Source organism: Terrapene carolina, unplaced genomic scaffold, assembly GCF_002925995.2.
Source record: "Terrapene carolina triunguis isolate 2854851 unplaced genomic scaffold, T_m_triunguis-2.0 Scaffold714, whole genome shotgun sequence".
Lineage (NCBI taxonomy): Eukaryota > Metazoa > Chordata > Testudines > Emydidae > Terrapene > Terrapene triunguis.
Window position 1 is genome coordinate 17,546,831 of NW_020665065.1, and position 27,614 is coordinate 17,574,444.

General features: G+C 54.7%; 1 protein-coding gene across 1 annotated transcript; it reads right to left on the reverse strand.

Moving 5' to 3' along the window:
* Positions 1-2,500: 2,500 nt before the first annotated feature.
* Positions 2,501-27,614, reverse strand: FBLIM1 (filamin binding LIM protein 1). The gene is made up of 9 exons (XM_026660079.2): positions 27,548-27,614; positions 17,590-17,693; positions 14,208-14,475; positions 11,198-11,373; positions 7,530-7,656; positions 6,251-6,417; positions 5,004-5,182; positions 4,020-4,137; positions 2,501-3,011 (listed from the first exon to the last, which is right to left on the reverse strand). Exons 3-9 carry the CDS (start codon positions 14,458-14,460, stop codon positions 2,898-2,900), a joined length of 1,134 nt encoding a protein of 377 aa, XP_026515864.1. The 5' UTR covers positions 14,461-14,475; positions 17,590-17,693; positions 27,548-27,614; the 3' UTR covers positions 2,501-2,897.

A 27,614-nucleotide genomic window follows, 5' to 3' on the forward strand; every position in this document is an offset into this window, starting at 1 on the left:
CCTGTAAAGCTGTATGGAATACAGGTGACCACTGGCAAGAAGCATGTTTAAACACTGGTTCTGATCCTGGTATTGCCAGGACTTCGGTGCTGATACCCTGAGCAAGTACCTAAACCACTGCCCATTCCCCAGTAGCAAAAGAACGGAAAGAGCATCGTCCAGGGTCCGAGTGCTCTGTAGCTGCTGGCAGAAGCTCCATCAGTTCCGAATGCTCAGTTATTCCTTTTGAACTGCAAAGGCTTGTCAACACAGGGACCCTCAGGAAAGGTAATCCAAAAAAGTGATTTAAAATAAACTGAATTAAGGTCTCTCTAATTCTGAAAAGAGTGTCTACACAGGGTTTTAATGCAGGTTTAACTAATCCCCTTCAAATTCACACCTTTTGTTAATTCAGCTTAACTTTCATGAACATCCCCAGGAAGAGAAGCCCTAAATTTCATCAGTTTCCAAAAAGAAATCCCCAGGGAAACGAGCATATGCAATTACTTTCAATGAGCGGAAACTTTCCCTGCCAATAATTTACAGTTCTTCTGTGGGGTTTCCCCGCACTCCAAAGAACTCCACAGCCATTTCGCTCAGGGAGCGTTCCACTGCCTATCAAAGCAGCTTAATTTTACAGTGTCACTGCTACTTATGGAAAGTGATCATCACAACCAAGGTCCCAAGTTCTTTTCTCTTGAGGAGTGTTGATGAGGACAGGAGGGACGGCAACACTGAATGGAACCAGCTAATGGTCCTGCCTAGAACGCTGGAGTCTCTTGGTGGTTGAGCCCAGTGCAACAAGCGTGGTCTCCTGGCCTCCCTGTTCAGCCTGAAGCACAAAGCCAAGGGGACCCCATGGGAATGAGGAAGGGCTCTTTAAGAGGCCATGCACAGCCCTGCTAAGATTCTTCCTCTCATTTAAATATCTTTTCAGATACTGCTCTCCCTCCGTGATGTGCCGCTGGTTAAAATCCCACCCCTGAAAGGAGAGGAGAGGCTGGTGGAGTTCTATCTCTCACCAGCTGTTGTTGAGTAGCCAATGCTCAAAATAACCACCAAAGAGCAAACTGTGAGCCTTTGGCGGCGTAACGTGGGACACCGCAGGTAATTTTCCAGGGTGAAGATCCTCCCCGCCCCCCAAAGATGGTACATTTCCCCTCCCACCCATTTCAAATGGCACTCGTTTAACGTTGTGTTATATGGATCAATACACTCATGGCCGCATCCACCAACGATCGCCATCCCCGAGCTCCTATCTAGCGCTTTTCATCAGTAGAACTCAAAGCACTTTACACAGAAGATCAATCTCATTATCCCCATTTCACAGATGAGGAAACTGAGGAACAAAAAGGCAAAGTCACCCAGCAGGCCAGGGACAGTTCAGACGAGAACCCAGCTGTCCTGAAGCCCATTCCAGTGCGCTACCCACTAGGAAACACCCATCAGGCTTACCAGGACCTTTTTGGCCTAGTGATACTGCTCTCTTCTTTGACTACAGTTGAGAATGGCGTTTTGATCTAAATAGGGAAACAAATGAGCTGCTCCCCTCGGAGAGCACCCCCATTCCCACAAGCCAGAGGGTTTATCCCAGGCGAGGGGGAGAGGGATGTTAAAATACTGGCAGCCCATCAGCTGCTCTCTCTTAGTTGGGGATCTTGTATCTGGCGTCATTTCCTGATGCTGGCAAGAAAGACGTGTGATTGGCCAGCGGCAGATGAGAGAGAATCCAGCGTCTTGGCTTGTTTTAGGGAAGCTGGTGAGGCGGTGTATTTGTCAACTCCTTAAACGACGCTGAATTCTTTCCACTCCCAGCCCCCAGGTTGTGTCATGACTCACAGCCTGCGTCCACTCACCACAGAGATGAAACTGCACATCCAGTAATACCAGGAGTCAATTCCAGAACCGTGGCTCCGGCAATTCTATGTGCACAGGGCCAGCGGCTTGTCCGGCGCAGATCTGCAGGCAGCTACCTCTGATATCTGTCACTGAGGCACCGCAGCATTTCAGGAGACATGATCTTAATTAGGGGCCGATCCTGCAGCCTTCGCTCCCTCAAGTTACGACCCGAAGGCTCAGGCCCCAGGTTGCCCCTGGTAAGGGGTCATTTTCAGAATGCGTAGTGGTGTTCAGCTGCTGCTGTACAAACCTCTTTGGCACTGCTGGGTCATAATTCATAGCACTATTGCGGGGTGCAGTAAAGCAGAAGACTGTGTGTGTACATATGTGACCTGGCTCTGTGGGTAAAAGTCACTCCTGGGCAGGAGACCAGTAAAAACTTACGCACCGCTTAGGTCCTACATTAGCCCTACTTTGAGGGTGCACTGGCCTTCTGCACAGGGGTGGCCTTCACGCAGTTTTAGCATCGACCACTGTGCGTGTCCCTTCCCTTGCCGTGCTCCCAGAGCTGATAGCACAGTGCTCTCCCCCGGCCCCTCTGCAGTTTAGCAAGATCCTCCCAGAGTCTTAACTTAAAAGCAGCAGGGGAGTTATTTACACGGTGAGGAGACAGAGCCCTACCTGCTTTGAAACATCATTTTAATCAATCTCACTCGTCCCATCAGCAGCTGCTGGTTTGGTCCCGTGCACGGAGCCATTGGGGGGCAGAGGAAGCCAGCTGGCGGAGCCGTGGAAGATAAGCAGAGCCAGACTGGAGGGAAAGAGAGAAGAAGACGGTTCCACTGCCACCTCTCAGGGCTGGTCGCATGGCCGATTAGGAAGGACTTTGCTGCGTGGTAGGACTTTGCTGCTAAAGCTCAGAGCTACTAATATGGTCCTACCATAAGAGAGACAGTCAGGACAGAAAGTTGGACATAAATGAATGCAGAGGATAAGAACACTGCCATAGTACAGAGATTCGGCTCATCTCAGCCATGCGACTGCATCCACGGTTTTCTGGGGAAGCCCGCCTGGCTCTCTTAGCAGAACGATTCATTCTTCTGTTTGATGTGACAGGGCTTGCAGAGGACGTGGCTGTCCAAGGGGTAGCAGCCGTTCTCCGCTGGCTCGGTGGACAGGGGAATCCTGCAATTCTGTGAGGTAGAAAGTACGTCAATCGAAAGTCAGTCCGAAACTCGGTCATTTCTAAAGCCTCAAGCATCACAGGAATTTCTTTCCTTTGCTGGCCACACGCTACTTCAGTTTTGTCACTTTCATTCATTTGGAACTCCAGGAGCGAGCCCCATTGGTTCCAGTACACGTAGTGCTCTGAGCACCTTCTCCTGCAGACTAGCTAGCTCAGCCCCCACATTCGTCAGTTTCAATCAGCCTGTGGCATCCTGGTCATGACACCCAGACTGTCAAGCCAATGAGATGCTGCCTGGGCATGAGGATCTGGGCCCAAACCCCTCCTGCACCGGAGGAATTCAATTAAACCCTGTGCAGTGAGCCACAGACGGTACCGGCTCCCACGCCACACTTTGTGAGGTGGCAGCAGATGTGCTGGTCTTGGAACATAGCCGGGTACCCACTGCCTCCAGAAGCAGGCACCCAGCTCCACGGACCCAGCCGCCTCCAGGGACACGCTCCACGCACCCAGCCGGGCACCCGCCGCCTCCAGGGACACGCTCCACGCACCCAGCCGGGCACCCGCCGCCTCCAGGGGCACGCTCCACGCACCCAGCCGGGCACCCGCCGCCTCCAGGGACACGCTCCACGCACCCAGCCGGGCACCCGCCGCCTCCAGGGACATGCTCCACGCACCCAGCCGAGTACAAGGGGTGGGTGCTCAGTAAAGCCAGCCCGCTGCAGAACCAGGAGGGGTTCCTGGAACTCTCTGAACTGTGTGTGCTGCAGAGAGGAGGGGAGTGGAAAGCATCCCTGTTCGCCTGCATGTCTGAGCAATGGCTTGGCCACAGGAAGTGACGTGGCCGTGAGCAACCTGCTTAGTTCTCCAATAACCCAGGGAGAGAACCTGTGTTTGTGGAATAAAATCCTGTTTGTTTGGGGCTGCCTCCGGGTGGTTTCTAGGACTTTACACCCTCCGCCACCACGCGTTTATTTAAAAAATAAAAAATCGGCAGCATCCCAGCAGGACCTACCTCACAGCGATAGCAGCTTTCATGGAAGGTTCGCCCCATGCATTCTATCCTATAGGCATCTTTCCCCTCCTGTGGGATGATGGGTGTCTCACAGACGCTGCAGATGGAGGCGTACTTCCTGATGAAACAAACGGCCAACCTCTTACGCCACAGCCCATTAGCTGTAGCAATTCGCAGCACAATTTAAAGCTAGATCCACGTTACTTTACGTGGCTTCTGTATTATTGCACGTGAAACGGAAGTGGCAGACGGACTGGAATGAGCTGGGTGCCAGGCCAAGCTATCCAGGAAATCACTTGTGGCCCTGTCTCTGCTCTCCTTGACGCTAGGTTTACACTGGTGGAACTCCACTGACGACCACAGCGGCGTGAATGAGAGGAGAGTCAGCCCCGGTGTTTAGGAATACTGCAGTGTGAACTAGACGGGGGTGAATAATGGGGACATTGAACTAAAGGGGGAAACTGAGCAAAAAAAAATTAAGTCCTGCACACAAGACACAAAGTGAAGGACGCTACCCTGAAAAGCATCCCTCCAGCAGAGGGCCGTTACTCACCCTGGTGGCATCGCAGGGCCCCGGTCAAATGCTACCACGGGGGTGAATGGAAGATTCTGATTGGGTGTCGCTCACCCCCACTTTGCCCAGGGGAGTAACGCCTCCCTGAGATGCAAAGTGGGGGAGAATCGGATCTATTGCACCTGCGGGCTTGGCATCCAACCCTGCTCCACTGGCTTCGGTAGCAGCATACTAAGGAGGCACTCCTCAGGCAAAGAGTCCTGGTGAAGCCTGGTGAGTTGGGTGAGTAAAGGCTACTTGCTGGAGGGAAGGTTTGCAGGATCGGGTCCTTCAAGTTGTCTCACGTGCGCAAGACTTACCTTTTGAACAGAATCGGGCCCTCTAAGCTGCAGAGGAGGGTAGTTTAGGTGCAGAGGCGATTTCGCTCTAGCTTTCTACCCCTCTGACGCGCCACGTATAACATATCGCACCTGTAGAAATCATCCACGCAGTGCACCTCGTTCTGGTCATTCACGGCAAAGCTCTCGTCCCCGATGCTCCGCCCACACACGGAGCACATGAAACACTCGGGGTGGTACCCGTTCCCCAAGGCGCGGATGATGTGCTCCAGGATCAGACCCTGGCACTTGGCACATTTCTCCAGCGTGTCCTGCGGGAAGGAGAGAGGCAGATAAAGCGCAGAAACCAGAAGTGGATGGTACCATTCGCCCCTCGCTGCGCCCCCAATTCAGCCCTCACCTACGCAGTGAGGGAGGTCGTCCAGGCCAGAGAGCTGAGAGGAACCAGAGTTCAGTGCTGTGCGTGGTCTCAGAGACCCACCCGGCACAGTGGCAGAGCCATTCACGCCTCCACGCTAGAAGCTGCCTGCTATGCCCTGTGGCTCTATGGTCACCGTAGCCAATGGAAGACTGCAGCCTTTGCTGCTTCGCAATGAACGACACGAATGGATGGGAAACGCTCCCAGGACACAAATGTCCTTCTGGCCTGGAACCATGAGAATCCCTGGCCTTCCTGTAGCACTTTTCAGCTAGGTATTTCCAAGCCCATTCCGAAACATTCATAAATTAAGTGCATGTTGGCTCTATTTTGCAGGGGGTTCAAGTTAAGGCCCGGACATGAAGATCTAGATTGCCAAAAGCGGCCTGGATCAGGGCTGGCCGATGGCACGAACCTGGGGCCGGATTTTCAGAGCGCTGAAGCTGAAGACACTCAGTGCCACTGCAAACCAAAGCCGGGTGCCTCAAGCTGAGCTGCCAGAACTGGGGGCGCATGGAGCAAGAGGCCACTTCTGGAAATGCTGACCTACACAACTTGCTGTAGGTGACACGGAGCTGGGGCTGGAACGTGGACTCCCAGTCCCCAGCTCTCAGCACCAGGCACGTTCCCTGCTTTAGATCTGCTTGGGACTGATCCTCAGGCTAACCTACCCCTCACGACTCCTCCTGAAGATCCTGGGAGTTGAGACCACCCCGCACCCCACAGGATCAGGCCCTTGTTCTGTACAGACCCGTGTCTGAGCCAGTATCGGTGGCATTACAAAGATGGGTCTTCCCAGAGTAGGGCACTTCTGTATCTGAGGGACCCTTGCAGGTCAGCTAGTCTTGCCGAACTCTGAACCCCTCCTCCTTTCCCAGGGGCTCCCTCGGAAGCCGGATTTGACTCCTGAGAACAGAACGACATTGGCCTCTTGGGACGACCAGGAGCCAGTTGCGCTGACCTTGTAGCAAGAGTTGCACATTGGCCGGCCCTCTTTCTGGTAGTAGCGCTGCCCCGCTAGCAGGCCGTGGCACGTCCGGCACGTGAAGCAGTCCGCGTGGTACTGTCTGTTCATGGCTTCTATGGTCGGGGTCCGGGGGGCAATGGCCTTGTGGCAAAAGGCACAGACTGGAAGAAAGAATCAAGTCACTTTACTATGGCTAAGGATAGTAAATCACCTGGCACCTGCCAGCCAGTCAGACGCTGCAGAGAGCTCACCGGGGGAGGGGGCATGGTGGCACCACGGGGATAAAGCCAGGCTGTAGGGCTGGTCTTGTATATTTTGTAGAGGGGGTGAGGATCACCTAGGAATGCACCAGTGTCTTCAATCCCCCACCTCCCCCTCTCCTCCAATCACAGGCCCCAGCACCAGCCAAGCTCCTCCCCCACCAGTGCTCCCCGCATTCCTGCTACCCCTCTTCCCAGCCCCAGGCTCCCAATGCCCCCTCCCCCAACAGCTTTGCTGCCACTCCCAGGCCTGGTGCTGCTGATACCAGCGCTCGGTTCTGCCTGCTTGCTGGGCACAGACCGGACACACCGCCCCCTGCACAGGTTATGATTAACATTTGCATTCGAGTAGCACCCAAAGGCCAGAGTCGGGGCCCTGCTGTGCTGGGTGCGGTACAAACACAGCAGAAGGGATGGTGGGCCCTGCTCTGCAGGGCATTTTGCTGTGGGTGCCACATGGGTCTGTACTCCAGCCCTTACCCACTAGCTGTGCAACTCCATTTGATAGCCAAGTGTCCCTCCGGTTCGTTGAGGGTGCGTATCCCTGAGCTAACTAGACATTCTCAGCACGGCTGCCCATTCTCCCTGCAGCTTCCCATTCACACCGATGGCCAGGACTCTGCCTGAGAAACTCCTTTGCTTAAACGCTCTGTGTGTCCGGGGCCAGGAGAGCGCTGACGGGAGCTAGCAAAACCCGATCCTTCCATTACTGCACGATCGGTCCTCGCTAACAACCAGGTGAATGCCGCCCCACTGAAGTCAGAATTGAGACCTGTAGGGACAGTTGGGATCTGGTAGACAGAGCATGAAGCTGGGGATCCTGGCAACCTGGCATTGACTCTGCCGCTGACTCACTGCGTGGGCTTGGTTAAGTCACTTATCACCATGCCTCAGTTTCCCCATCTGCAAAATGGGGCTAGTAAAGCACACGCAGCTTTGCAAAGCATCATGGGATCTATGGAGGTCAAGCGCTGTCAAAGAGCGAGATATTATTAATGGACTCTGGCAGTTACCTGTGGAAATGTCTCTTTCCAGGAGCCCATTCACGTTCTGTTTCGGGGCCTGGCGCTCGTCCGCTTGCTCCAGACTGGTCGGCTGGATTTTATGCTGCCTCGGTGCCGCTGGGAAGGTGGAGGAGGCCTGATGAAGAGGAAAGAGGCATTCCGAGCTGGGGCGGGCGTCTGGCTGAGGCTTTGCGAGGGCTCCGTTGTGCAAACCCAGCCGGTCGAAGGCTTGGCTAACGACCGCAGCGTTCTGGGCCTGTGACAGCCGGTGGGGGACGATGGGGTTTGAATCCTGCCGGCTCTGAAGGCTGCCAGACAGACACGCCAGCAAGGCACCGGGGACATAGCGAAGGGCTGGAAAATTCATCCCGTTTTAAATGAAAACCTCTGCCCGGAGAATAGCGACATTTACCTTTAGAATGACACTGACCTTTGGCAAGAGCTTTGAGATCTGCTGATGACAGCGCTATTTATTACAGTAGCACATAGCAGCGCCATCACACAGTGCGAGACCGTTCCTGCCCCCGAGAGCGCAAAGTCTAAATAGCCAAGACAGACAAAGGGGAGGAGAAAGCGAGTATCGTTACCCCCCATTTCCAGATGGAGACACTGAGGCACGGTGCGGGTGTTTTGTTTTAAATGACTTGCCCACGATTGCCTAGACAGTCCAGTTGTTGAACCCAGCTCTCCTGAGTCCCAGCCCTGCCCTCGCCACAAGACCATCCTTCCTCTCATCTCAAAAAGTCCCTGACTCCCAGTGGCCACAGATCTGCATTGACAGTAGAAATCACCACCATAAACAGACAGAACCTTCTCACCCTTGGGTAACCCCATTGATTTCCCTGGAATTACACCAGGGAGGGAGGTGGCTGGAAAGGTTCCTGTCTGGCTCTGTGTTTTATTTCTGCTGTTTAGAACAAGGCCGGCTCCTTTATGTTCTTGGAACCGCTGCGGAGATCTGCCAGCCTGGGCTTGTGGCTGCTTCTCGGAGTTTGTGCGCCGTGACATCGCTGCATCGCCTCTGCACGTTCGGACGTGCCGGGATGAAACGCGATTGGGGCAGAGAATTGTACCGTGGGGCTGGACGAAACCTCGAGAGGTCAGCTGGGCCAGCCCCCCGGGCGAGGCAGGACTAAGTAAAATTAGATCATCCCTGACAGGCATAAGCAGTACCGGGTTTACAATGGCGCCCAGGCCCCAGGCCCACACTCAGAAGGGGCCCTGGCACCCGGACCGTGGCCCCGCCCCCTGCTCCACCCAGGCTCCGCCCTGAGGCCCCACCCCCACTCAGCCTCTTCCCCCCCGAGGCCCTGCCCGGTCCTCTCCGCCCCCTCTCCCCCCGTCGCTCCTCTCTGCCCCCTTCCCCCTGTGCGAGCGGTGGGCAGGGCCTTGGGGGGAAAAGGCCAAGCGGGGGCGGGGCCTCATGGCAGAGCAGGGCCATGGTTCAGGCACCAGGGCCTACAAAAGATTAATCTGACCCTGGGCATTAGTCTAGTTTATTCATAAAAATCTCCAATGACGGGGACTCCACAACCTCCCTAGGTAACCTGTCCCAGTGCTGAAGTCTCCTTAGAGTTCGAAAGGTTTCCGAATATCTAATCTAAATCTCCCTTCCTGCAGATTAAGCCCCCATCACTTCTTGTCCTACCCTTGGTGGAGGTGGAGAACAATTGATCCCCATCTTTCTAACAGCCCTTAACCTATTTGAAGACTGTTATCAGGTCCCCCCTCAGCCTTCTCTTCTCCAGACCAAACACACCAACTGTTTTCAACCTCTCTTCATAGGTCAGGTTTTCCAAACCTCTGATCATTTCTGTTGCTCTCCTCTGGACTCTCCAATTTGTCCACAGCTTTCCTAAAATCCCGATACAACAATGCTCTGTGGGCTCGGGTGGTTACTGGTCACTGCACCCATAGAGGGGACCTGGCATGGAGGGACAGAGACAAGGCCCGTGCCAAGAGCAGAAGGCGCAGGGAGAGCAGGAGAGAGAGACAAGCTTGGCTCGGGCAAGTCCATAGGGCCTCGGGAATGCAGCATGCAAACAGCAAACCAGGCAGCGGCCTAGCTGGCAATCTGGGTGTACGTGCAGCAGCTGATCCACCGTGAGATGGGAATCCAGAGAGCTTGGGATGGCGGAAGCAGGACGTTCACTGGCTGGAGCGAAGGAGCCAGCTGCTCTCTGCCTCAGGTGCCCTGGAGAGGGGCAGGGGATTGCTTGGCGCCTCCATACAAAGAGAGACGGCAGAGAGCCGTCGATGACAGAATCAGACTAAACATCCGCATCCTTCAGGCGCTGTTATTTTGGGTCAATTTCACTGCCCAAGACGGGGAGGGAAGGGGGGAAGGACATGAATATGCAGCTGACTGGACCCGTAGGGGGGAATATGCTCAGGTCTTCAGAGCCAGGGAGTTTAATGGGCAGCACAAGAGAGATGGTTGCTATTACCCTGTGGGCGAAGGCTGGGTTTGCCGGCTCAGTGCAGCTCCAAGGAAAATCTTGTGGGGTTTCTCAGGGGAATGAGTGGGTCCTTTCCGGTAAGATGTTAGGCTTGGAGGGATCTGGACAATATTTGTGCCTTGAATTTAGTGCTGATGAAAGCGAGGGACTGGATTAAGCCAAGAACGGCGCAGGTTGGAGCTGTGCCGATGTCCCTCAGTCCCAACCCAGGCCCCTACTGTTCCACCCACAGCTTTGCCGATGCCCACGGGTACCAACCGCAGCGCAGGCAGCTATCCTGGGCCTTGATCCCCGGCAATGCGGCACGCTCCTGGGGGTGGTACGTCCTCCCCAGAGAGCGGGGAGCACAGAGCCTCTATGAAGCGCTCACCCTTCAGCAGGAAAGATGCTCAGTTCCAAAGGCTCTGGGCTCAAATGACTGGAGGCTCTGCCCTAGTGCACAATTTGGGCTGATTTAGCTGAACGTGATCGAAACCCCAAAATACCAACACGCAGAAGGTCGGCTTTCTGGCGCTTCTCCTCAGAGCGGCTCCAGGCTGCATTAAACCACAGGCTGGGCCAGCGTCAGGGCTCTGGCATGGGGAAGAGAGGGGCCCAGGCTCTCTGGACCTCTGCAAAGCCTGCGGGTAACGCTTAAGGGGCCTGATTCTCCACAGATTGCTCTGGCGCTGCACCGGCGTAACAAGGCCCTGCAGGCTTGTGTCTCTAGAGCTGCGAGGTTCAGATCTCGACTCTAGCCCCCGGGACAGCAGACTCAGCACTAGGGTACGCGAGGAATTGTGACAGATTAGACAGAACAGCTGTTCAAACATACACAAGGGAGAAGGGGGAAATTCCTCCCTGAGTCTCCCAACCAATCAGCTTCTCTAGTGTAGTGACTCACACGGCCATTGCCATAAGCTCCTAGCAGCTCACAATATTTGTGCATCTCACAGTCCTCAGCACGTGTCCTCACAACACCTCAGTGTGGCAGGGCAGGACTGTTATCCCCATTCTACAGATGGGGGACCTGGGGTCCAGAGAGGCTAAGTGACTTGCCCCAGGTCACACAAGAAGTCTGTGGCAGAGCAAGGCTTGTCCCCAGGTCTCCCAAGTGAGTGACATGACCACCAACCGGCCCTCCTTCAGGGTTCTCGATGCTGTTCTTTGGGCACCAGGGCTAAAAACATCCAGGCAAGCCATGACATGAAACCTCCTCCTCCCACCTTCCATCAATACCTGCCGGCTCACAGGTGAGCTCATGTGCAGCTTCTGCAGATCAGGGCAAAGCGTCTCCAACGACGGGGCGTTAAGTTCATCGGACAGAAGATACGGCGGAGGAGACGGCAGGGGGCTCTCTGGGTCCGAGCCTGTGGGAATGTCGGTCAGGACAGGACGAGGAAAGGAGGAGAAACCTGAAACAAGCAAGGAACAAGGCTGGAGTCTGGCATGAAGTAGGGTGTATGAGGAACTGACCTGCTGAGCGAAGGGGCCCTGAATCACACCAGGTTAATTTTGTGCTGGTGAACAGGGCCGGATTGGAGATTAAAATCCCTTACCTACCCCTGGGGCTGGCAGGCGTGTGTGTTTACAGCATGTGTGTGTCCCAGGCCTGCCCCTGCTCCTCTCCTGGGAGCCCTGTCCAATCTCCCCCTTCCTCCTCCTTCGGCCCGAGACACACGGATGCCTCCACTTCTGTGCAGCAGAGGGGAAAGCTGTGTTTGGAGCAGGGTGCCCTCCCCCCTGGATCCAGGCCTTGGGGCTGGTCAAGTTTCCCAGGATTCTTGGATGGTCCAAAAGTGTCTCACGTTGCAACAGTCTCCAGGTAGCAGTGACACCAAGGGTGCCCTGGGTGATGAAACCACTTCTAACCCAGAGCTGAAGGGCCCATTCTTATCTTTGCTGATATGAAATTAACAAAGTTGATCATTACTAACGGAGAGTCCTGCTCTTGGAAAAGCACCCCCCGCCAAGGAGCATTAGTGGTGTTGGATAATTGGCAGGAGAAAAGTAACGAATGCAGCTCCCCTGCGTAGAACATCTGTTCATCACAGCTTCTCTCCTGCTGCACATCAAAGCGAGGACCCTACATCTAGAAAACAGGGCCCGTCTGTTGGGATCAAGAGGAAACAAATGCTCATTAAAGCATAAAAGAAATCACTCCAGGCAAGGGTGCAGGCGTTACAGCAGCCCCAGGCCAGCTGTGTCTGGGTACCGGGTTTGCTGGTTACTTATGCTGGATCGGCACTGTCAGGTGTGGGTTTGATCTGGCTCTTCGGTCAGGGTTTGGGCAGCATTAGCCCCAGCATCACTGAACCTGCACCGTCAATACTGCAGCCGCGTAGTGCGTCTCCAGCACGTGCTCCTGGCGATGCACAGGCTGTGAGTGATCATGCCACCCTCAAAAAGGACGCACGCCGGGCCACTGCTGAGGACTAACGGAGGTGATCCTTCAACTCCAGCTGTGGCTGCCTGTGCTCCAGCTAACCGAGCTCTCCTTTAGATCACGTGGGAGAGGCCTGTGGGTCCAGGTTCTGGTCCCACTGCCCCACATGGCCTCTTTGTGGACAGGGCTTGAAAAACCTACTTCCCAAAGCCAGGGGGAACTTTGGACAGGCGCTTGCAGGCTGCTGGGAGCTTTGCAGGAGAGAGAGGAGGCGGGAGCAGCCCCCGTACTGAGGTAGAGCTGCTGGGCTGACTTTGTGGGTTAGTGACTGATGGGCATGTTTCTCAGCCTGTGTGCGGCAGGTGTGTCGTGTGTGCCCATGGGTCATTTAACAAGCGTGCCCAGCTGTGCCCAGCCGGGAGGGGCCACGCATTCCCAGGGTGCTCGGAACAGGAACTTCAGCGATACGTTTGCCCTGGGGAGACACGGGTGAACGAACCCAACTGGTTTCTGTGCTGATGCCCACTGCGTTTTCACCTGGAGATACGAGGGGGAAGGGGGGGTGCTAAGCTGCGCTGGGCTTTGATAGTGCATCCCCACTCCCATGCTGCATGGGGCCATGGCTTGTTTGGGGGAAACGAAGGCCCTGCCCCCAAAGACTCCACTATTTTATTCAAAGGAAAATGTCTCTCGAGCTTGGGAACGGGGGGGGGGGGGGGGGGGGGGGGGAGCAAAGTCAAATTGTTAGCTTCCTTCTCAGCAAATGCCCTAATAAATCTCCTCTCCTGCTGTTTGTTTGACTTGCAGCCAACACGCAACCTGCCCACAAAGCAAACTGCCTTTACCATGCAGCAGGCAGCCGGGCTGATTTGGCCTGGTGGCTGCAAACACTGCTGATAACCGATCAGTGATAGAAAGCAGATGGCAGCCGGGAAGATGGGGGGCCCCGGCCGCGGGGGGGGGGGGGGGGGGGGGGGGGAGACGGGCCGGGGACCCCAAACTCATGCATTTCAATGCTCAAGGAAATGAACCCCCTTCCTCTCTGGAAGCCCCTGATCCTGGTCCCAGGGGAGCTTTGTGGCTGTGCAGAGTCTGTCTGCACGGCAGCTAGGAGTGGGCTTCCCAGCGCACTAAAAATAGCAGCGCGGCTGCCACAGCACAAGCAGAGGCTTGGGCGAGCCGCCCGAGGACGTACCCAGGGGCTGGGTGGGACCGAACTTTACTAGCATGTCACGTGCAAAGCCCCCCGAAGTCAATGGAAAGACTCGGGGCTCGGCCCCAGCGATCTGCACTGACACACACCGAAGGGGAACGGTCTCGCCTCCATCTTCTGCTCCCTCTTCCAAGCAGGTGTCTTGCCCCTAGCCCGCCAGCCCAAATGGTGATTTGCCCCCTAGAACCTCTAGGAGCTAATTCACTTCCACTGCTGGGGCTGCCAGCTGGCCAGCCTCCCTGCTCCTGCAGCCATGCCTGGTCCTGTCGGGCTCGAAGCAAGGACCAGCAGCAGGGGGACGAGGGGTCATATTGGGAGCACAGGCCAGGGGAATAGATACGGGCTCCGGCAGGAAGCTGCCCCACACAAGAACACCACCTGCCCTGCCTCCCAGCGGCGGCTCACACCTCCAGCCCGGCACAGAGCCTCCAAGGCCCCCGGGCAGTAAACCACTGCCCAGGCACCATCCTGCTGGGAATGAGGCCATTTCCCAAGACGCTGAACTAAATCTTCCCGAGTGCAGGGGTGTTTGGAATCCAGATCTGGATCCCAGCTGTGCAGCGGGAGCCCGTTTCTGGTCATTTACGACCTACTCTCCCTCTGACGCGTTTCACGGGCCCTGTGCAGTCTGTCCCCTGCATTCATCTTACCTCCGTTGGACAAGCCCGCCGCTCCCGACGAGGGCCCGGCACTGCCCAGTGTCCTGCTGTTGGGCAGTTTCTTTGGTGGCGACCCTTGGGGCTGGTGGGTCCCATCAGATTTCGTAGCCTCCTTTGGGTGGTCTGAGCTCGGCTGACGTGCCTCTGGCTTTACATCAGCCTTGATGACCGTGTCCCTCCTGGGAGGGGCCAGGGTAATGTATACGGAGGAAGCAATCCTCTTCTCCACCTTCCCAGACAGCATCTTCGAGCGGGGGCTCTGCAAGGAACAGAAGCAATGAAAACAGAGCCAGGAACGGCGCTCGCTACTTCTCCAGATGCTCTCTGGTCTCTCTCTTCCAGGGGAGCATTGCACACAGCCCAGCCTAACTCCCACACCACGTGAGCTGAGAGCCGCCCCCAGACAAGCACCTCCCATGCTGAGCGTCTCCTGTTCCCACAACCTAAGGCGTGTGTGCAGGGGTAGCTGTTGGAGGCAATGCCCGGCTGCTCCCGAGGCGATAAAATTATTTTGGCCGGTGCACACTCAGTGTTATTACGCTGCACACACCCTGGCGTTCAAAGTCTTCTTTCCTGGAAAGTCAGAAAAAAACAAAACCAACCAACCCGTGCAGAATGAGATCCAATAAACTGGCTTGTGACTCCAAGGGGAGTCTAGCCAAGTGTTTGAATAGCAAAGTGCTGCCAGGGCCCCGGAGTAGGGTCTCTCAACAAACAAGGTGCAAAGACCACATTCCTCACTGCCCCCTTCTCTAGAGACAGCTGTTATTACTGAGAAGGAAGGTGGGTCATTAAAGCAGGGCAAAGGCCAGTTTCTGTTCTGCACCCATTTTCAAGCAGGTCCCCGTGCCTCAGTTTCCCCACCTGTAAAATGGAGATGATGACACTGATCTACTTCACAGGGCACCACAAGACTTAATTCATGTAAATCCCTTTGAGATACTCAGAGCAAAAGCGTTCGAGAGGTGGACAGACTATTATTATAATTGATGTTCATTTCTATAGCCCTGAAACTCAAAGGCCTCTGAATGCCTCATACGCAAGCACCGAGGCCCCATGAGCTCATAAACAAGGGGAGTGGATGGCTCGGAGCATTTGTACTCGGTCCCAGTGTGGGGGTGTTTTTGTACTGCAAAGTCACTAGTTCAAATCCAGCTGAGCTCAGTATTGATCCGAAATGAGTAACGTAAGATATGCACGTTGGACCCAAATGATAAAGTGGGCTGACTGTTGAGAGTAAAAATTAAATATTGAGCAGCACCCTCATTCACTGTGCATTGTCCCTCCTGCTCTCTTTTACTCCAACGGGCTTGGATCAGGCCCTACATGAGTCAAGTGTCCTGTGGAATTAAGTATATATTACTAGAAGCTGTAGCATGATGCATATGCACAAGGGGCAGAGTTAAGGTTATGTGGGCAACCTTCACATTGGCATTTCTTGACTTATAAGTGCTTCACTTTGCAATCTTAATGTTCTTTTAATGTAGATTTATGTAAGGAATAATAACTACACTTAGTAGTTACATTGTGCTTTTCTTCTATAGCGCTTTAGAAAGAGGGCACGTTACAAAGGAGGGCAAATATCATTACCCCTGCTTTCCAGGTGGGGAAACTGAGGCACAGAGCAGGGAAGTGACTTGCCCAAGTTCACCCAGCAGGTCAGTGTCAGAGCAAGGAACAGAACCCAGGTCTCCTGAACCACGCTGCCATCCCAAAAGGGACACAAGTTCTTAACCTTGCTCAGAAGGATGGTACTGAGGGTCCTGGCTCCCATTGACAAGGGGAGCATTCTAAAGCAGTGGGGCCTTGGCATAAGAGCAGCCCATCCTTGGGATTATGCTGCCCTGAGAGCCAGCAGCTCCAGTCCTGCCGATCTCAGTGTCCCTGGTGAGAGGTGGGGCAGCAGATGGCTCTTCAATTAGACTAATCCGCATTGTTGTAAATTACCGTGAGACCCAGCATCCCCCTCACTGGGCAGGGGCTGCGGAAGAAACTTACACGGTGAGCTGTTCAGCACAATCTTTGGGGATAAAGCCACCGCCATCGTCGGAAGCCGTTGGGCTAAATCCCCCTTGCAAGCCGTGCTGGAAATCGATCCCCATGCGTTAACGAGAGGATAAGCCATCGCATCTAATCAGGGGCAACTGAAACCAGACAGGCTGTGTGATGGAGGGGGAGGCAGAGCCCTGACAGCACGGGGAGGCCCGCGCTTATGCAAACCGATATCTCGGCCAGGTTAATTCAGTGCACTGATACAGTAAGTGCACAGAAAGGGCGGGGGAATTTTCCTTTGAGATCTCCAAAGGAAATGCAGCCCTTGGAAGATCAAACAGTGAGCAGGCGATGTGATGAAAGGCTCCTTTGTTGACTGGGCTGATAGCTTAGTTACAACGTAGGAGCTCTTTGACCCACACAAGCCTCCTCTCCTGGTGATCTTCAGGAGCACATGGGTGGCCCCAAGCGCTGTGCGCTGGAACAGGGAGCTGGAGACTTTGCATCTCTAGAGCACCTGAGCAAAACGGGATTCACAAGAGGGAGGCAGCAGAGGCCAAGGGCTAAAAGCCAAGATGTCAAGAGAGCTGGACTCTCTTCCCAGCTCTGGACTCTCTGTGTGACCTTGGGCAAGTCCCTTCCCCCTGCCCCCACCCATCTATGCCTCAGTTTCCCCATCTGTAAAATGGGGGAATGATACTTACCTGTCTCATGGAGGGAGACCTGTGAGGCTCAATTCACTAGTGTTTTTTTGGATAGTGCTTTGAGATCCCCAGGGAAGAGCACTAGGGAAATGCAGGGTCTTGTAAGACCGCCTTGTACCTCTCATATGGCATTATTAACATAGCCCTGATCTACACTGGGGGGGGGGGTCGACCTAAGATACACTGATTTCAGCTACGCGAATAGCGTAGCTGAAGTCGGCATATCTTAGGTCGACTTACCTGGCCGTGAGGACAGCGGCGAGTCGACCGCTGCCGCTCCCCCGTCGACTCCGCTTCCGCCTCTCGCGAGCTGGAGTTCCGGAGTCGACGGGGAGCACGTTCGGGGATCGATTTATCCGCGTCTAGACGAGACACGATAAATCGATCCCCGATAGATCGATCCCTACCCGCCGATCCGGTGGGTAATGAAGACCTGCCCATGGAGACGCAAGACAGAGAGTCAGTGACTTGCCAGGAGTCAAGGTGAATGCCTAGGTACCTGCTTCTGCTGGTTTTCCCTCTGCTTTGCATGGCTGGAGTGGCCGAAGACAGCCAGAGTCGGGGCCAGAACCTGGCCCACGTATTTCAAAAATACAGCTAGCCACCTTAGCCAGCCTGGACAGACGTTCTGCTAACCACACGGAGCAGGAATTTGAAATACATTTTTAGTTTCTTACCAGGTTTTACTTTCCTCTGACAAGTCGGCAAAATCCCTCTCTGCTTTCCCAGCATGCACTAGGAGCAGTGATGTGAGTAGCGGCTGCGGTCAATCCAGAACGGCCTGTCGGGGAAAAGGCACAGCCAGTTATAATCAGTGCTGGGCAGGTGTGAACAGAAATCCCAGCCCTGACGCTTATGAACCATATAAACTGCCTCAGAAGAGATGGACCTAATGTTAAAGACACAGGTTTCCTCTAGAATCCCATTTCAAAATGGATGACATCGCTTGGTGTAAACCATCGGTAGCTGGGACATGCAGAACTAAAGGGACATTCCGTTCTGTATAAAGAGACTTATAATAGTTTCAGGATTTATTTTAATTTAATTTTATTTATTTCAATAAAAAGGGGAGTGGGTGGGACTTGTAGATGACTTACGGAAATAGTTTTTAATTGGAGTTTTTGCCTTTATTATGGAAAAAGAAAAAGAAAGCCCGGAACAGTTTTGTTCTGGAGGATCTGTTGGACATCTCAAAGGCTGGACTTTAATTCGAGGAGTAGAGGGATCACATCTTTAACCACGGCTTCCTTTCTCCAAAGTGCTCATTGGTCATATACATGAAACAGACGTTAGCGAAAACAGTGTGTGTTTTCAAGGGTCTGATGAAAAGTCCTCTCTTCTCAAGAGCTCAGCTTTTGCTTTCTTCGCTCTTACAATGTCCTCATTTCACTCCTACTCCAGGAGGGTGACCAGACAGCAACTGGGAACAATCGGGACAGGGGGTGCGGGGTCGTAGGTGCCTATATATAAAAAAAGCCCCAAATATCAGGACTGTCCCTATAAAATCGGGACATCGGGTCCCCCTGTACTCCAGCCACCCTGGAGACGTCTAGGCTAAACATGAATAGACTTTCTAATGTTAAACTCAAATGGGGGTGCTGGGGCCTTAAATAAAACCCTGTCGGGGTTTCTTCATCCCCTGTAAAGAAGCAGAGGACAAGCACGAACCCTTTGCAGGTCACATTCGAATGTAAACCTTCCCCATTAGAACCAGGACCCAAAACAACTGGAGCTGAGAAGAAGAAAGGGCAGCCCAGGAGAGCTAGACAGGCTAATCTCACTTGTAACATGATGCCCCTCAATGGATCAGCAGTAGGAGGACTCTTGGAGCCAAGGCCGCAGCAGGCTCGTTAATCTGTAGGAGGCCCGGCCCTCACCAGAGGCGGACGGGGGTGCTCCACTCAGCGGGCACGGCTCACTCACGGCTCCAAGCGCAGAAGAGCAGCCCACCAGCGTCCCGGACGGAAAGTAAACTGGGAAGTGTTGGTTCCATGGTGTGGCGCTCAGGGCGGGACACGGGGGGCTGACTGTAGTCTGAGCCATCTCAGGCATTGTCAAGTTGTTTCAAAGCTTTGACTGTTTATCTGGATCATGTCCCTTTAAGGCAGAATCCCCCTCCCCCTCTTCACCATGCCAGGGGAACCTCTGAGCAGCTGGTGATTATACAGACCATACGTGCTGCGGAGCCACGCGTGTGCAAGCCGTGTGTCACAGCAGGCCACGGCAGGAGGTCCCTAGCTCTGCACTCGGCTCCTTTCATGGGCTTTAAACAAGCCCTTTGTCCATCAGTGTATTATATGTTAATATCACCTCTCATGTTTCTTTCCTTTATTTTCACTCAAAAGAAAAAAAACCCAAGACAACATAATCCCCCGGCCCCTTTCCTGTGCATACTGAAGAGCTGTTGAGATGGGGCCCGGTTTGGAAGATTTATTTCCGTAAGCAGGATGAATTGGAATCAGGAGGGGCGGATTGGGACCACAGAGCCGACCAGCCCTTTCTGGAGGAACTAGGACACTGATCCTGCAAATCCTTACGCCCCGAGTAACTGAACACGCGCATTAATTGGTGGCTGCGGGATCAAGGGGTGATGAAACGGAGAATGATATGGACTTTCTTGGCATCTCGCAGAGGAGAATCTCACATCCTTTCACAAACAGTAATTACACCTCTACCCCGATATAACGCGACCCGATATAACGTGGTAAAGCAGTGCTCGGGGCGGGGGGGGAGTTGTGCACTCCGGTGGATCAAAGCACGTTCGATATAACGCAGTTTCACCTATAACACGGTAAGATTTTTTGGCTCCCGAGGACAGCGTTCTATCGGGGTAGAGGTGTAATTAGGCCTCCCTCCCGCCCAACTCGGTGAAGTCAGAATGTATTTTTTACCTTTGACAAATGGGGAAACTGAGGCCCAGAGAGGGGGATGCGACTTGGGCAAGATCAGCAGCAAGGCTGGGAGTGGAACTCATGAAGTCTCACTGCCAGGCCCCTGCTCTAACCGCTAGACCACACACCCTTCCTGGGTAAAAAGGCACAGGGCAGCTGTGCAGCTGTTCACCTGAACTCCCAGCCCCTGCTAGGAGAGCTGTGAGGAGCAGACTGTGGGGGTTGGGGGTGGCCATGGGGCCAGGCCCACAGAAGAGGGAACTGCCCCACTGAGCTGCCTTAACAGGAAAGATCCAGAGCCCTTGGTGCTGCCCTTAGAATCCCCTGCCCACCTCTGGCAGCTTCCATCCATGCATCTCACAGCCCGTGGACGCATGCCCCCGGGAGAGAGGCAAACAGCGCCACCCGGATTTTACAGAGGGGGACACTGGCAGAGAGAGGAAGCCGCTTGCCTGCGATCCCACAGGGGGACTGGTGGACAAGCCTCCTTAAAACATTCCCAATAAGCCCGGGGCTGTTCCCAGGCCAGGAAGTCATTTTCCAGGTAGAGAGAACAGGGCAGAAACCTCCCCACTCCGCACTTACGACCCCCCTGTGGCTGTGGTGGGAAAGATGAAAGGCTCAGGGTCTGTACAGCCTTCCGGCCCAGAGGCCCAGGGTTAGGGATTAGTGGAACTGCAGGCTGTTAGCTCCCTTACCCAGCCGCTTGGGGGGCCCTGGATAAAACCTGCAGCTTGGCTCTGGCTCCTTCCCTGAATGGGGCGTGAGCCAAGCCCACGCGCATACGCTGGCATCCGTCCTGGCCACCTCTCCATGGATTCTCTGGTTCACACGTGTGGAGCCACCATCAGACGGTGAAGACTTTCAGTCACTACCCACCTGGGCTGGACTTGAACCAATGACCTAGAGGTGCACTGATCCAAGGAGCACATCCCCTGAACACTGGACCCCAAACTTGCTGGCCTGGGAACAGTTAAAGTGTGTCATAGATGCTCCACTTCACAGCTACATGCGGTAAAATTCATCAGCACTTTGTTCTGATGCCAGGATCCTTTAGCCGCAGGGGGACGGATGGCAGGGAGGGAGGGTGGTTCGGACTTACGGGATTCTCTTTGATCAGACATCTCTGCTAGTCTGTAGCAAGTCCCACCGTGGGATCAAGAATTAATAAAAAGATGGGGAAAGGTCTGTCTGGCCTTTCCCAAGCAGCATCATAGAGAGGACAGGTTGATGTATTCCCCTTCAGCCCAAAGCTTGTTACAGTTACTGAATTAGATAGCCATTTGATAGGATAAGTGAGGGGCCGAAGAGACGGTGTCCAGACCCTTGCTAGCACTGGACTCCAGTTCAGGGCCTGAGGCCCAATCAAGGCTAGGGGTCAGGTTCATGTTCAATGGCACAGACCTTCTCAGCAGCTGATGCAACTCAGCCTAAAATGGCTGAATGGCTGAAATCCTTCCCAGACGCATTGCAGTCACAGAACTAGAAAAGGGGTCTCTGGATCCAACCTGGACACCAGATGAGAAGAGTGGATTTGCCTCCAAACACACACATTGAAATTTCAATGGGATATGGATGCAAGGTTCCAGGTTTGGTTCATCGCTAGTTTTAGAGGCCTGAATTTTCAAGGGTCCCTTCGATTTCGGTCGCCCAACTTCCTGACCCAATTTCCAGAGCGTGTGAGGACCAACAGCCGAGTCATTGGGAGCTGCGGACGGTGAACACCTCTGAAAGTCAGGACCTAGGTGTCTCACGCTGGGCACCCCAGATCCAAGGCCCCTTTACACTGCTTGACTGCAGTAAAGGGGCCTTAAACTGGATGTAAGTTATGCTCCAACTTAAAGGCTGCTTGCAAAGGGGGTGCTGTGGAATGATTACCAGCCTCCCCGAATTTAGTAAATGATCCAGAGATGACAAAGGCTTTTTCAGATTTGTTTAAAGATATCCACAACGCGCGTGCGCGCACACACACACACACACATCATGTGTGTTTTTATACACAACATAATCCAAGGATTTTAATGCCCCTGTTTAAAAGCAAGGAAGCAAACGTGCCCACTGCACTCCTGCCCCTTTGAAGCCAACACATCATCTCTTCTATTCCCTGCAATCGGAACGGGTGGGAAGGGAATTCAGGCCAGTTTGTTTTTATTCACATGCCACAGGAATTTCTCTCGGGGGAAATGATTAAATTGAGTTTCTTAAGAAGGATACACACACATTTCCTTAAACGCTAGGGAAGAGATTCTCTGCTTGGCAGATGTTGACAGCTGTGCAGACGGCTCAACCTCTGCGCCGCATGGATGCTGCCAGGGACTTTGATCCTAGCACAGCAAGCCAAGCGTTTCTTCAGGGTCAGCTGGATCTCCGTCAAATGGGTGAGCGCTACACTCAGAGTACATCTACGCTGCACCGTGAGCCTGGGCGCTGACTCAGGTTTGAGGCCAGACCCTGGGGAGATGATGTTTCACCTCATGACCGTTCTGCTGTCTCCCATCTGACTAGCCCGCGCACAGGCCTGGGAGACAGGAGCTCTGAGTTCTAATCCCAGCTGTGTCGCTGCAGCTTTGGGTCAACCACTTTGCCAACATTTTCTAGGGTAGCCACTGATTCCTGGTGTCCAACAGGAGACACCTTGGGGCGGGTTTTTCAGAGGCACGCAGCTGGAGTGCTGGGTGCTCCCCAGCCCTAAGGAGCCTCAAGTCAGGCACCCCAGCAGTGAAGCACCGAGAGTCATTGGATCTGTTTAAAGCTGGGGCCTTCACCTTCATGTGGGCCCCACCCTGGCTGCCCACAGCACCGCTGAAAGCAACGAGAACTGATGCTAGGGTTTGCTGGAAAATAAACAACAACCACCCAGCTTACAAAACGTGCTGAGGTTTCCAAACTTGTTTTTGTTTTGCTTGGGAACGAAAAATGAGATCTTCCAAGTTTTGGGTCACAAAAACAAGAGCGAGACACCCCAGAATAGCCAACAGCCCCATGTTTAGGGCCCTCATCTGGGATATAGCAAACCCAGGTGCAAGCCCCTGCTCTGCCTCCCCCCGGGGTCTCACCGAGTGCATCCGACATGCACGGTGCGCTGCTTAATACGCCCATCATTCCCCGCAGGAGGGATCCTCCCCATTTACTAAGAGGAGGGCTGAGACACAGAGGGTCTGTCTACACAGCAACTAGACACCGGCAGCTGGCCCATGCTGGCCAACTTGGGCTCGCAGGGCTGTTCCACTGCTGTGTAAACATCTGGGCTCAGGCTGGGCCGGCCCCCAGGAATCACCTTCCCCTCAGCCGCAGGAGAGCGAGCCAGCCCCGCGAGATGGGGAACTAGCATGGGACGCAGGACCCGCACCGCTCCCACTCCATAGCACCGTCTGGCTGTGTGGACAGAGCTTCAAACCAATCTCTAGCTATTGGAGACCAGGATGAGACTAAGTGAGGGGCGGATTATCCCACCTCGGCTGCTGGCCACTGTTGGAAGCAGCACCCTGGGCTAGATGGACCTTGGTTCTGATCTAGTCTGACAATAACCATGTTCCTGTAACCGCACCCAGCTCAATAAAAGAGGCACAGGCCCACATCTTCCCTCTTCCTGGCCGCTGGGTTTCATTTAGGCTCTTACCAGACCTGACCAACCTCGGGCTCCACTGTCGGGGGTCTTAGGCCGGCTGCTTGGGAGAGACAAGCAGTGAACCCCCGGAAATTCCTTCTATCTTTTGTAAATTTTCAGTTTTGGGGGGGGGGGAATTTCAGGTTATTTCATGTTACCCATGAAATATGTGGTTTTATTTCTTTTTAGTACATTTACGTTAAAAAAAATACCTCAAATGACAGAATAGAAATCCCGACGCCCTGCTCTGCTCTCCTCTCTCTGCCCCACATCCAGCCCTGCTCCCTGCCCCCAGGAAGGAGTTGTCATTGCAGCCTGGAGGGGGCAGGAGTGCATGGACCGGGCACCCCTATCCCAGCGGTGGTGGCACAGGCTCCCCCGGCCCCCATCCAGTTCACTACCAGGCCAGGCTGCAGGGGGCTCATTTCCAACCGCCAGCCCTTGGATGCCGATGCCACTAGCAGGGACCAGCCGATCCACAGCCAGCTCCATGCACCTCTGTCCCCCCCCGACAAGAACAGCCTGGAAAGGGTGCCCCGGCGTTGTGACCCCAGGCACTAGGTCACAACGCCACTCACTCAAATTGGGCCAAATCTGAGTGAGTGGCGTTGCAACCGGGCTCGTGAGGCCGCACTGCTCGTCGGCAGGAGCGGAGGTGCACGGAGCCGGCTGCGGAGGGATGATGGAAATTGCGGCAACTCTAAAAAGGGATTTTTTCATGTTATTCAGGGATCTAACTAGGAGCTGCAACTAAGCCTGGCCACTGGCACTCCCGAGGCCGAGGGCTCCAGGCTCTCAGGCAAGGTCAGCTGGTTACAGAATTCCTAACTGCCCTCCACCCACCGAGCAAACCTAGCTGTTTAACCCTTGCTGGCCAGGGTAAGATCCTGTGGTAGAGGCAGGGGTTTCTTCCCCAGGCTACCCGGGGGAGCGGAGGGGGAATAGGCTGTCAGGCCGCAAGCTTTCTGGTCCAAGCCCCTAAAAGCCACTATGCTCCGTCACAGGGTAAGCCCAGAAACCACAGCGGGGGCATCAGATGCAGGAAGCAGCTGGTGGTGCCGCTGGTCCTTCTGGTGGTCTAGCAGGTTCCTGCTTGACATAACCCTTTTGGTGCGTCTACCCCTAGTGTGCTTTGCAACCATGGCTGAACCAGTGCATTCTGGGAGTCCTGAAGCACCTATCCCATAGGGCCTAGCACTAGGGTGGCCACTCACGCATTCCCAGAATACCGGACATTCCGGGGCCTGCCTGCCCCAACCACCATTTGCAGCACCTGTATGTCATAACAACAGCTCTGCACACCAATCCGTTCTAGCACACTGGCTGGAGCGCTGGATTGTACAGCTCTTTTTAACCTTGTTTGGCCCCTCCCTTACTGACTGGCCAAGCCATGCTGGAAACCACTTCATCTGGAACCATGTTTAGACGGGGCCCAGCCCAGCCCCCAGGGGCCAAAACTGCATCTGGCATTTATTCTCAAAGGAAACCGAGAGAGGAATGGAACAAAACACTTGGGCCTCCGCAGACTTTTCTGCTTTGCCTTTCAGGAATAAACAAGGCACAAGAAAAGTGGAGTCTCCTGCCACTGATGATTTTGCCTGACTGTGGTCGGCTGCTCCAATAATAGTGGAATAGCCCCTGCAGCTAGAGCAGAAAGAGCCTGTACTCGTCCCCACTGGTACCAGGGATAAATACTTGTGCTCAGCCTCAGAGGGGAGTCAGTCAATACAACTCGACATCCTAGGCTGTGGCAGGGCCCGTGTGCTCGTGATCCCTAGCGTTAAAAACCAACCATTGCCCCCTTCCACCCACAGTCCGTCTGCCCATGTTCTCATACGGGCACCCATCACCACTGCATCAGGGCGCCTAAGCGTCTGTGTGTGGCTGGAAACAGACCTCCCCGCCCCCAGAATCCTTATCCTGAATCCCTCCCCTCCAACCCCCATGCAACGTGCCCTGCTGCTGGAATACCAGCACTTCACAGGGGACAAACCACGTGCACAGGAGAGGTGGGGGGTGGGGCCCATCCACAATTTATCACACAAACCCCCAATAACTTGGGAAGGATGGCCCAGCGGCTTGGGCACTGGCCTGGGACTTGAGAGACCCGTGTTCAATTCCTCGCTCTGCTACAGACTGCCTGTGTGACCTTGGGCAAGCCAGTGGGAGTTAAGCATCTAAGTCCCTTGGTGGATCTGTGCCTCAGTTTCCCCTCTGTACAATGGGATAACCGTCCAGCCTGGCCTTGCAGGGGTGTGTGAGGCTAAATCCCCTAGCGAGGGGGAGGTGCTCAGATACCAAGGCAATGGTACCAGATATGTATCTTATCTAGAGATTAGTTACACAGTGGTTGTGTGTTAAAGCCTCTAGTGACTAAGCAGCTGATTAAAGTGGGGAAAGAAGGGTGAGGCTCTTAGCTATGGGAGAGTCAGTGAAAGCAAACTAAGGTTATTGAAGACTATCTCATGGCCAGCCTCCACCCAACTACTTAAACCCTAGCCTTGGTGGCCATCAGATTTCTCCCTAACAAGCCAAGTTGCCCCTTGGCTACTGAAGGGCTAGGCTGGCTGGGCACCGAGGGACTAATATGAACCATTGCTGGTTACATTCCTCATTGTAGAGCTCACGGCTTCCTCATGCTCCACACAGCACCGTCCCCTCCTTCCTGGGGGAATCAGATACCAGCCAGGCAGGCGGTCAGAAGGTTATCAGCCCCCTTAAAGGAGGGAGGGAGGGAGCGAGCCTGCAGAGCGCAGCCTATTAGCTCACTGCAGTTGCTGTTTGGATGGGGTCTAATGCAGTGATTGGATGTGTTATAGGTCTCCAACCCAACAGGGACTCCCGATCAACAACAGAGGGGCGTCTTAGGAGGCTGCGCTGGCTCTGCTGGGGTCCTCCTAGCCTTGGAAGGAAGCCTGTCTCCTGTCGTGCCCCAGGAGCAGTTATTACAGCACAGCGGGCGCGTTCAGCCTGCCCAGGGATCAGATCTTGGCATTGACAGCCATGCACAGGAGCCCGGGGAGCGAACGCCTGCCTCCGGCGCACGCTTCACGACAGTCGCAGCTGCACGTCTAGCGCTTAGAGCAGCGGACTGGGAGTCGGGACTCCCCGGTTCTATTCCCGCCTCTGACACTAACTCACCATGTCCCCATTGGGAAAGGGATTAGACAGCTCTTCCTGTTGGTTTCCCCAGCTGCCAAATGGGGCTAGATCAGGGTTTCTCAAACTGGGGTTGGGAGGTTATTACATGGCGGGTCGCGAGCTGCCAGCCTCCACCCCAAACCCCGCTTTGCCTCCAGCATTTATAATGGTGTTAAATACATAACAAATGTTTTAACTGTTAAGGGGGGGGTCGCACTCAGAAGCTTGCTGTGTGAAAGGGGTCACCAGGACAAAAGTTTGCGAATCACTGAGCTAGGGCCTCCCTTCCAGGGCGCTGCGAGGCGAGGCTCATTTGCAAAGCACATTGAGGCCTTTGGGCGAGAGGCTGGTACCGGGCGCTTAGTGGGGAAACTGCCGAGTAAAGCTGAGATCTCCTCCACAGCCCCAGCTGTGCAGGGGGGATGACGGGAGACAGCTGAGCCCCCCCAGACACAGCATCTAGCTAATCTAAGAGCACATGTAAAGCCACTGCCCCATATCCCGGCACTGTATGGGGATTACAGATGGCTCCAATCTCTGCTCACCCGTGTGTGTGCTGGGGGGGTAATGGACCGGATTATCTTTGAGCTGCACCCAAGCAGTGACCCCATCATACCGCCTCCCGCTGGGTGAGAACAGAGACAGGGCCCCCCTGTGCCACACAGCCCACCCCCACCCCCAGTCCCGGGGCGCTGAGACAGGAGCCTGTCCAGTCACTCCAGCAGACCTGAAAAACAAAGGGTTAGACAAACGGGCCCTACAATAAACACAGCCCTGGGGCGGGGGGGGGGTCCTACACAGCCCCCACAGCTAACCGCCCCCCCTTTCCTAGCGTCTAGACGGGAGCGCTGGGCCCCCCAGGCTGCCCCGCTCCGATCAGCCCCACCCCGTGGCCGCTCCATCTGCCCCGCTGCGCCCCTCGCCCGTCGGCTGGGTCCCCGCGCGGGTGCCAGGCTGCCCTGCGGCCCCCGCCCGGCTCCCACTGTCCCCCCTCACCTGGCCCACCGGCGGGCGGCTGCCCGGGGTCCCTCCTGGCTGCGCGGCTGCGTGCGCCGGTCCCGGC